Genomic DNA, 11,503 nt, shown 5'->3' with positions numbered 1-11,503 from the left:
TAGGTGAGTGATGCCATGATTTTGAAGAAAGGAGCGCAACTTAATATATTCTCCCCCATTATCAGTGTAAAGTGTTTTGATTTTGGTGTTTAGTTGATTTTCAACAAGGGACTTAAAAATAGGAAAAATAGTGGAGACATCTGATTTAAATTTGATTGGATATAACCATACATATTTGGAGAATAAGTCAATAAATATGACATAATAGGAATGATCATTTATTGAAGTGACAGAGGTTGGACCCCATACATCAGAGAAAACAACTTGAAGAGGACAACTACTTGACAAAGTTGATTTATTAAATGGTAATTTATGACTTTTGTTGGCAGGACAATCCAGGCAACGAGTGGCAGAAGCTTGGACTGGAATTTGACTACTTCGTAATGCATGGTTAAGGACAGGACTGGCTGGATGGCCTAACCGATGGTGCCACAAAAGAGAGGGATGACAGTGAACATGATGAAGTTGGGGGGGTGAGTTGGAAGGCAACTTGTACACGTGATCATCGTTCTTGCCTCGTAGAAGAATCGCCCCCGTGCTCAGGCTCTTGACCTCGAAATGATAGGGAAAAAATTCAATAGAAACAAGATTAGTTTTGCACAATTGAGAAACAGAAATTAAATTTTGAGTAATTGAGGGGACATGTAAAACATTTGATAAATGGAGAGGGGTGGATGAGGTGGGAATAATGGTGGAACCAGAGTTCTTAATGGAGAGACCTTTACCATTGGCAACAAAGAGTTGATCATGGCCTTGATACGTGTCAGCCAGGGACAGATTTGCAATGTCCTTGGTGACATGATGTGAAGCACCTGAGTCAAGTAACCAGCTGGGATCGGACTGTGGTTCTTGTTGAGCTAAGTTTGCTTGATGGCGTGGATGGTTGGAAGGATATCCATGCAGCTGGTAGCAAGTTTTGGCAGTGTGGCCTCTTCGATCACAATATTGGCATGTGGGAACTGAACGAGAGGATGATGATCCTCGCTGAGATGAGTTATTGGATAAATTAGATGAGGCAGCAGAAGGCAAAGTAGTGGAGTTACGAACTGATGATGAGTTGCGATAGTTTTGGGACCTTTTTCCACGGGAGGAGGAAGCATTGTAGCGTTGAGTGTAATGTGCAGTGGCTGGAAGAGATTGCTGCTGGCGTTCCTCACGTTGGAGGAAGATTTCAAAATCAATGAGTTTATCAAATAGTTCATCAAATAGTAATGGAGAGTCACGTGCACGAATTGAGGCAGTGAACTCGCGAAAACTAGGGCCAAGACCATTGAGAGCGGTGATCACCAAATCAAGGTCATCAACGGGATGACCAATGAGAGCAAGCTCATCGGCAATGACCCTTATAGAACGGAGGTAGTCAGCAACACCAGAGGTGCCTTTAGATATTGAGGCAAGTCGTTCCTTCAAGGACATTATACGAGTGCGAGATCGATTAGCATATTGCTTGTTGAGTCGGTCCCATGCAGCAGCAGAAGATTCTGCAGAGGTCATAACAATTTGAGCATCGGGACTGCAAGAACCTAGAAGAGCAAGAAAAACAAAGTGGTCTTGTCGTTGCCAATGAGTATATTCTGGATTTGTTGTAACATTTCCCTCTGAACCAGTTTTGGGAGGGGGGCAAGCGGTTTCACCAGTAACGTAGCCAAAGAGATCATTGGCCTTAAGAAGATGCGTGATTTGATTGTACCAAGTATGATGGTTTGTGGAGTTGAGTTTGATCGGAAGACTGGTTGCTGTAGTGAGTTCAATAAGGGGTTTTGTGGAAGCTGGTGTGGTAGCCATTTGAAAAAAAAATAATAGGTGCTGTGAAGCTAGTGGCTCTGTGATACCATGTACAAATATATGAAAACAGAATGCGTTTTGTGAATATTATTTTGAAACCTTGAATTTCCAATGAACAAGAGATATATATTTATACAAGTGAGTAGATAATTCTGGTATAACAACTAACAAAGAGATTGCACAATTCTAGGAGATCATGATAAGGTTGTTATGATAGATAGGGTTTGTTATGGTGACTGAGTTAACAGGCCAACAAGTATCATATTCATATCTCCTTTGTTTCTTATAAACAAAGAGCTTGTCCTAATTGCTTCAGACCTTTGTGAATTTTAAAATAAGATAAAATACTATGAATATCTACCAACTACCATGTCTCTTCTTGAAGCATAAAATTTCTTCTCGTTGTGAAGAATCCAAGTGTATTCTTACCGAGAAAGTCAATATCTATTTCGAAAGAAAAAATTCTTGAAAGTGGAATTATATCTCTCCCTTTTCTCTTATTTTTCAAAAGTTTCTATAGTGAAGAGAAAATGTGTATATGAATGTATTTGGGATTGCTATCTTATTATAGCTACAAGATGTAATTTTAAATTTCATTTGATTACTGTTAGAAATCATGTTCAGTGGAACAAATTGATTTTGATAAATAAAATATTATCTTTCTTGATAATTATTTTAAATCATATTTAAAACATATATTTGATTGAAAACAATCATGTGTCACCTTTTATTTCTAATTGCAAATAGTTTAAAAAACATTTGATAATAAATTTTTTTTCTCACTTTGGCGGTTACAAAATATTATAAACTTGCATTCATTATCATTTGGAGACTTCAATTGAATGGCTTGGTTACCTGCGATAATTTGAGAAAGAGACAAATTGTTCTGAATGAAATGGAATATGTAACAGTCCAATTTTCACTAGGTCAAGAGCCCAATTAAGGTGGTTTAATAAGTCGGAACGGGCCGTTCCAAAAATTGGAACGAGTTGTTCCAAATCATTAAATTTTCCTATGATTCTTAGTTTGGAACGGGGCGTTCCAAAGATGAGAACGGGTCATTCCAGAGTTGAGAACGAGTCGTTCTGGATGTGATTTTTAGTTGTGAGTTAAAGGTTCAGAACGGGACGTTCCGGCGAAGCCTGATGCCTATAAATAGAGCACTTTGCCACTCCCAAAAAGCACACCTCTCATTTTCTGATTTCTTTTCTTCTGCTCTCTCTTCTTTCCCTCTACTTTCTACTTCGAACCGAGGGGAACCCAGCGAGGGAGACCAACCAGATCTTGCGTAGGTTCAGCTACTACTTATCAAGGTACGGGGGAAAATGGGATTATTTGTATGAAAAGTTACATTAGGGAATTGGGGATTATGAGTAATTTTATAATTACTTATGTTTGGAGAATTATTGATCTTATGTGATTCTGTATATATTTAGGATTATGAATATATATTTAGTTTGTAAGAATGATGATTTGGGAGAGAGAACGAAATTATAAAAAAGTGCCTGTAGGCTAGGTTTTGGAAAAATTCGATTATTTCTGTTGGAGAAATTGATGATCCCATTAGATTCGGTATATGTTGAGGATGAGAAATATATATTTAATTTGTAAGAATGATGATTTGGTAGAGAGAATGAAATTGTAGAAAAGTGCTTGTGAGTTAGGTTTTGGAATAATTGGGAATTTTACCCACTACAAGAATGTTTCAATTTAGAGTCGGCTAAAAGCCGACTCTAAATCATAAAAGCCGACGCAATATTGTCGATTATTCGTCGGTTTTTAGTCGACGCTAAATAAGTCGACACAATTTTTTTTGTGTCGGCTAAGCCGTCACTAACAAATTTATTTATTTTAATTTTTTATTGTCGGTTAAGCTGACACTATGTTGACACAAATTTTTTTATTTTTTTCTTTATCTTCTTTTTCTCGCTTATCATTTATTCGTTCGTATTTTTAACATTCCTGGGACTCGATCCGTGAACCTTGAGGTGTTAAGTGAACTTGATAACCAAGTGTACTAGAACACATTATGCATATATAACATTGGAAAAATTATTTTTATCTCTTTGAAAGCACGTATATTATTTAAATATAGCGTCGGCTTTTCCGACGCTAAACTTAAAATAAATTTAATTTAAATTTATTTTAAGTTTAGCGTCGGAAAAGCCAAAGCTATTCTTTAAATATAGCGTCGGCTTTTCCGACACTAACTTAATTTAAATTAAATTAGTGTCGGAAAAGCCGACGCTATATTTAAAGAATAGCGTCGGCTTTTCCGACGCTAAACTTAAAATAGCATCGGCTTTTCCGACACTATTTGCGTCAGCTATTAGCCGACGCTTATTTTCCGCCGCTTATTCAGCGTTTTCTTGTAGTGACCGTTTATGTTAAGATTATATTAAATTGCTAATTCTATTGATTATTATATTAATTTATGAATATTATTGTTATATTATTTGATAAAATTGATGATCTAGGTGAGGATTCATGGTGAATTACTTGAGGGGTATGTGAACCACCTTTTGTGTGGATTGTGTTTGTATTGTGGAATTGAGATGTGAATGTGGATGTGAATGAGAATGTGATTGTGGTTCCTCACACTTGTGACCAGGGGTAGCACGACCTTAGGCAAGAAATGCTACAGGCATGACCTTGGCATAGTATGGGATGGGTGATTCCTCATGCTTATGTCGGGGGTGGCACGACCTCGAGCAAGAGATGTTACAGGCGTGACCTTGGCACAGTGTAGAATGTGTAATTTCTCATACTTATGTTGGGGGTGGCACGACCTTGGGCAAGAGATGCTACAGGCGTGACCTTAGCATAGGGTGTAGGGGTGGGTAGATGGACCCGGGTCCGCGGACCAGTCCGTAAGCCCGCTGATTTCGCGGATAACGGACTCATTTTTTTCAAATCCGTATGATTATGTCTAATTTTTTAGCCCGGCCCGTTAAGTCCGCGGACTTGGCGGATTTAATCCGCGGGCTCGCGGGCTAGTCCGCGGACTTCACATTTAATATTTTTAAATGTTATGATTTTAATATTAAGTTGTGTATTTAATTTTTTAAAATTATTATGACATTAAAATTATGTTTAGTTGGTATATATTTGTCATTTGAATGATTTTTATGACATTTTGATGCTTTTATTATTGAAAGTTTGCTACTATTATTTAAGTATTTGTAATTATTTTTATTTTAATATTTTAATATTTAGTATTTTAAACCATTTTAACTATTGATAAATTTTAATATGATAAAATTTAGCTTATAAATAAAAAATATTTTTTTCTTCTAATTTTATGTATTTTTATTTTTAAAAAATTTATTTTTTTGAATCATTATTTAGGCCCGCGGATTTTGGCGGGCCGGATATGGACTTAAAAAATAAGTCCATTTATTTTACGGACCGAACTTATCCGGCCCGTATAAAACGTGGGTTTTACGGACCGGGCCTTAAACGGGCCGGACCGGTCCGTATACCCACCCCTAATAGGGTGGAATGTGTGAGGCAATTAATGCTTATGTCGGGGGTGGCATGACCTCGAGCAAGAGATGCTACAGGCGTGAGATTTGTGATGGATTGATGTGATTGTGAATTGTGATGTGAAGATGTTGCGTGATTGATAGAATTAGGATAGATAGAAATGCTTGTAAATACTTTAATAAGTAATGAGTTATGATGAGACAATATTGTGAATTTTTCTTGTGTGCTTTTCATATAGATGTTTTCTTTTCTCACCGTATAATTTGTGGATGTTTTAGGTGAGGAAGATCCGGCTATGAGTGACATCTAGAATGTCAACAATTGAGTTATGGGTATGCTCTGATATTGTGACATCAGGGCAGAGGACTTCTAGGACATGGAATTTCTTTGTAAATGGAGTTGTACTTATTATTTTGAAAACATTTTATAACCTCTTATGTTTTATTTTCCAAGTTTCATTTTCAAAATATTTTGGATATCGAAGAATGTTTCTAAAGGTTTTTATGTGAACCCTTTTACCAACTTTGAAAGTTTATTTTTCTTAATTTAATTACATTATTACAATGTATGTGTTGGGGTAGTAAGAGTGTCACAGAATCAAGGTGTAATTTCTGTAATCAAGAGCCTGAAACAATGTCACATACATTTTTCTCTTGTCCAATCATACATAACGTATGGAATGAGTGTTATAAATCGGGGGAAATCACAACAGTACTACCAAACAACACCCTGCAACACTATTTTTAGGAACCTTTCCAAAGTCCATCAAAAGTTGTTGCCCAATAGTGGAGAGTACTATGGTGTGCAATCATCTGGACTACTTGGCAGATCATAAACAATGTTGTGTTTAGGGGACATACATTTGATGCAAAACATTTGGTGTAGGATATTGCTTTTGTCACTTGGACATGGCTAAGGTTGGATAAAAATTTCAATTATAACTATGCTCAGTGGAGCTCAAACCTTGATCTATGTTTACTCTAGGTTAGCCACATATCACAATATTGTGACAAATTAAATTGGTGAGGAATTTGGGAATCTAAACATCAGAAGATTGACACTACAAATTAATAAGGTGGACTGATCAAACATGTAGGAGAAAACATGGATTATTAGTAAAGGAGCGGAATGCAACAATGTTACTTTGTTATATATTGTAGAAAGTCTGAGACTTAGGGACAATACATGTTCTTTATTGTTGGCTGAAATGTATCTTTTGAGGGGAAGATGAGCCTATGGCCCACGTGGGTTGATTTCATATAGTAATTTCTTTTGCATGGTTAGTCACTAATCTAGTCAAATTGACTAGATTATATCTAACCAAACTTTTTATTTGTATATAAGGTTCATGGTACCCCTAGTGCCATATATTAATATACCTTTGCTTTTAAAAAAAAATTGCATTCATTACATGCCAAATTCCCTTTTACTAAAATCTCTCTTGACTATAAATTTTGTGATCAATTTTCACATTAAATAAAAAAGATATTTTATATACATATTAATTATATTTTTGATGTTAGCAAAAAATTGATTAAGATAGTAAGTGGTGAGAGTGAGTGGTAAGAAAATGAACGAAATAATTAACGAGGGGATCGGAGGTGCAATGAATATTTGAATTATATATATCCATGAAATGAGCAAGTTTGTGGGTCATAAACAAGGATGAAATTAAGATAGTACAGGTCAGACTTTAAATATATATGTTATGATTGTTCTATAACATTAAAGTCTAAGTCTAATATATTATTTATTATAAGTTTTTTTTAATAGATTTGACCTAGCCTTTTTGAAAGTCTAGTATGATCTATTAGTCTATTTAAAAGTCTATTTAAATTATTAATGTTAATTAGACTAATAAACTTACTTTTTAAAAATTACCAAATTAATTTTAAAATATAATTTATTCAATATTATTAAAATTTAAATTTTAAAAAAAATATAGGAAAAAAATGAATCATTTTTTATTAAAAGAATAATTCATGTGTAATCTTATACACTCATGCACAAGTTGTAAGCCTATAAACCTATAATAAAAAAAATTATATAAAAAATATTTTAAATATTGATAATTTATTTATGTCTTATAAATTTATTTGTTTATTTATATTTTTAATAATATATATTATTTTATTTATTATATTATATTAAATAAATAGACTTATCTATCAAATTTAACATATTTTTTTTATAAACTTAAAGTCTAGTCTTTTGTATAAATAAGCTTTTTTAAAAGTCTAAATTTAATCTTTCTTATTAAAGAGGTCAAATTTTAAAGAACTCAAGTCATAAAACCATGTTCAAGATTTGTTCTATTCCTATCCCTAATGGTAAATCATCTTGTAATATATATGCGCTTATATCCATTAAGACAAATTACCGATTCCTATTATTTTATTCTTAATCAACTTAAATGCCTATCATTATATTAAAAATTTTATCGGAGTTTAAATGAATGTGAAATGATGTGGGTGCTTGTAACGATGTTGCGTGTGATTGTTTTACTCTATTTATAAATTTTAAAGTCATGTTAGATATAATTTTCCTTTCTTATAATTTTGTTATTGAACAAAATTAGATGATAATATAAACACGCTTATAATCTAGAAAGTATATGTTGCTTTGTAGGCACAAAGATTGGACTAGTGCATGTGCATATATTTTTCTTGACACAAGTACATGGAGAACTAACAATATTTATTTTTGCTAGTATTAATCGACAAAAATGGGTTTTATTTATTTTTATTGAAAGGCCCCTATGCTTGGTGAAGCATTACCCCATTCACAAACTTTTCATTAAACAATGAAACTCTGACCACCTTTAATTTTCTGAAAAAAAATATGTAAACGAAAATACAAATTGTAAATTCAAGGAAATATATTCTATTCTATACTATAAATGTGTGACATACCAACGGTTCATCGTGGAGAAAACAAACTTAATCCGAAAGAAATTTGTCTTTAGACATTGATACTTTGCCCATTACATGAACGTACCTCAGTCTATGATTCTGTGTAGTAAGTAGTACCAATATTACAATTCTGATCTTTTCAGCCACTAAACAAAACCCATCCTCACATCACATATACCCATTTCATTGCCTTCAGTGGATGGTCATGCCCTCCTCAGGCTGCTTCCCTGCCTCATTATGCTTGATGGACAATTTGCTTAATGAATGTGTTACATTTTGTCCATCACTAGATCCCTGCAAAGAAATGTACAAGAATGCATCATATGTGAAATATGCAATGTGGTCTGCTGGCATGATTTTGCATACATGAGAGGCCTTATCTAGTTGTACCATAACATGAAAAACAGCTTATATAATGCTCTTTGTTCTCAATTTTCTATCTCTTCTTCATATGCTTAGTGAAAGTAAATGTGACAATGAAAGAATTTCTGAACTTAATTCAACTATGACATCCAATTCAGGAGCCAAAAATGCTAAGGCTTAGTTTATATTTATCTACTGTATCATGTGGCAAATAAGATAAAGATATTTATAAGTCCAGGTGCAAGTTTGAGGTTTGTTTCCTATTACTTTGCGTATTTTGCTCATGAATAACTCTTCTCACCTCTCCCAATAAGCATGGTAGGACATATTTCTAGTTCTAGAAGCTGCATGTGATTATGTTTGTCAGACAAAATAAAACCACTATACATTAAATTATAATATTGATATGTTCACTTTCATATATTTAGGCTTTATGAAACTTTCATTATGCACAACACAAGCATCACCAAATCAAGCCTTTGAACCAACTTGTGTACCAGCCAAACAATAATAATTAGAAAAGGAAAACTCTAACCTCTGTGCTTTGTGGGGAGTTGCTTCCACTATCTAGGATGGGCTTGTTCTCAACTTGTATCCAGCCAGCCAAAACTTCAGGAATGGTGGGAAGATCATTGATCAAACTAAATAAACGTTCCCTGCCATAAATAATCAAGAAAATCAACAGTATAGAAGGAACAATATGCCAAAATGCTGCATTAGAAGTTTTATATATTGACATGCAAAGGTAAATTTATAATATTAAGAGTTTGTTTGAAGTGTTTTTATTGAAAATAACAATTTATTTCTACTAGAGGAGGCCTTAAAAACACTTTTAAACTTGTATGCAAACAACCTTTAAATGAATAGAGAATCACAATGAACTTGAATTATCACCAAAGCTAAATTGTACCTTTCATTCTTGTTAAGAAGATATCCATAGTAAAAGGCCACTGAAAACAACCACGACTCACTGAACAGGGCAACCAGATAAAGCCAGTCAATGAAGTTCAGGTTCTTCCTATCAAAATTGATTCCAATAACTGGTTCAGGGATATCCCTCTGAACTTCCTTTGTTGGCTGAGTTACTTCCCAGGTCTCATCCGAATGTCCATAGAGGCATAAGTTTTCCTTATCTTAAAAGAAAAGAAACAAGCCTAAGACTTCAAATTTAATTGAAGAACACAACACACTATCCAATGATTACAAAGCTACATGAAATAAACCAAGTTATCAGAAACTAAATCGCAGCAAAGTGAACATGGATGTAACCCTCTACTACCAGACTCACATGTCAAAGAGCAAACCCAATGTTATCATTTGAAGAGCACAAGAACCATGCAAGAACTCATTATGTAACACAAAACCTTTACGTTGTTATCACCAACCAACATGCATGCAACCCAATTCACACACACACCCCAGTGAAAAAACAAAATTACAAAATCGCAAAACAAAACGAATACCAACAACAATAAACAAATAAATAACTCTAATTGCTTTACATGTAAAAATAAATGAATATAAAGACCACATATTACCCTTTACCTGAATCACAGAGGTTGAAAACTTCATCAACGTCTGGATAAAGAAAAAGGCAAGAAAGTCAAGAAGTTGGAGAAGAAAAAGGTGAAGCAAAAAAAGAGAGAGGGATAGGAATGAGAAGAGTAGTACCACGAGTAAGAGCGTGAATAAGAGCAGTTCTTCTTGCCCTGTAGTCTACGAATATCTCTTCAATGGTGCGGGGTCTCGTAGCCATGTCCACTACCCAACTTTGTAAGCTAAACGGAATTGTTGTTAACCAAAAGAAACTTGCACTGTGAAAAAGAGAGAGAACTTGCATGCGTGATAGCAAAACACCAGTATGCTCATCTATATATATAAGTTTATTGGGATATAAATCGAATCTCACGTCATTAAAACAAAAAAATAAATAAAAGCTTATAAAATACGTATATTAGGTTTTTTTTAGGAGATAATCAAAAGTAAAAAATAAGAATTTAGACTAAAAATTGATAATATTTTACTATTGTAAAGATATATAAGTGAATAACCATAAAAAAACAAAATATCATATTTTTCTTGAAAAAAAATATATATATCTCCCATAAAAAAATACCAAAACCATAACCCCTAACAGTGTAGGCCTTCTATTGATAAGGTGTGTGCCTGTATGGAATATAACAAATCTGTTATAATCTATTTAGAAGGTAGAGGAAACCAGAAAATACAGAAAACTGTTATAATAATCTATTAAGAAGGTGGAGAAAAACAGAAAATACAGAAAAAGCAACTAACCTTAAATAACAATCTGAAAGTGTTAAACTGAAATTTGTATCAGTTGGAAAAGAAAACAAATGGAGAGAGCGTGGGAATTGATCCAAAAGTTGAAGTATAAAAGTACTGAATTAATAAGGCTAATCCTTTGGTAAATTCCTTCCTCCACTTGTGCTTTTGACACTTCTCAGCCGATATATATATATGGTGAGTGAGTGTGGGCTGAAATGGGTTGAAATGGGAATTTAATTTAATTGCCTTTTTAAATTGAGTTTTGTCTTGATTTTATCTTCAAATTTAGTTTGTGAAAGGAAGATTATTTTACAAATTCAATTGAGCACTTAAAATTAAATTCGAAAACTTCAATCTAAAAATGTTCTAGTACGTCCAAATCAATATAATAGTGTTTTTTCAGTTTAATAAGTAGATTTATGTTTGAGACCTACTTTGCAGTTGAATCAAAAATTTGGAAGAAAAATTTTGTCCTCATAATGGTACAAGTACAAAATTGCTTCCCATAAAGGATACTTATCATTATAAATAAAATAAAATGCACTAAATCATTATATTTTTATAAAATCAAGGATAAATTATATTCTTATCATTTATTTTATATTTTAGATTCATTTTAGTTTTTTATATGTTAAATATTTTGAACTTTTTTATCCTCTATATTTAGATCA

General features: G+C 33.3%; 1 protein-coding gene across 1 annotated transcript; it reads right to left on the bottom strand.

The window, feature by feature from the left end:
• Nucleotides 1–7,983: 7,983 nt before the first annotated feature.
• LOC109791717 (PHD finger protein ALFIN-LIKE 2-like) lies at nt 7,984–10,412 on the bottom strand. The gene is made up of 5 exons (XM_029269951.2): nt 10,218–10,412; nt 10,092–10,124; nt 9,457–9,679; nt 9,082–9,202; nt 7,984–8,477 (listed from the first exon to the last, which is right to left on the bottom strand). Exons 1-5 carry the CDS (start codon nt 10,384–10,386, stop codon nt 8,376–8,378), a joined length of 648 nt encoding a protein of 215 aa, XP_029125784.2. The 5' UTR covers nt 10,387–10,412; the 3' UTR covers nt 7,984–8,375.
• Between the last annotated feature and the right edge of the window lie 1,091 nt (nt 10,413–11,503).

This window comes from Cajanus cajan, chromosome 4, assembly GCF_000230855.2.
Source record: "Cajanus cajan strain Asha chromosome 4, NIPB_CcT2T_4, whole genome shotgun sequence".
NCBI lineage: Eukaryota > Viridiplantae > Streptophyta > Magnoliopsida > Fabales > Fabaceae > Cajanus > Cajanus cajan.
The sequence above is the reverse complement of the archived record's forward strand: the minus strand, read 5'-3'. Positions and strand labels throughout refer to the sequence as shown.

Coding starts and splice junctions, on each gene's coding strand:
- LOC109791717 (XM_029269951.2), bottom strand. CDS start 10,386: ATGCAAGTTCTCTCTCTTTTTCACAGTGCAAGTTTCTTTTGGTTAACA. Junction 9,680..10,091: donor TTTCAACCTCTGTGATTCAG/GTAAAGGGTAAT, acceptor TTTTCTTTTAAG/ATAAGGAAAACTTATGCCTC. Junction 9,203..9,456: donor CTTCTTAACAAGAATGAAAG/GTACAATTTAGC, acceptor TATTTATGGCAG/GGAACGTTTATTTAGTTTGA.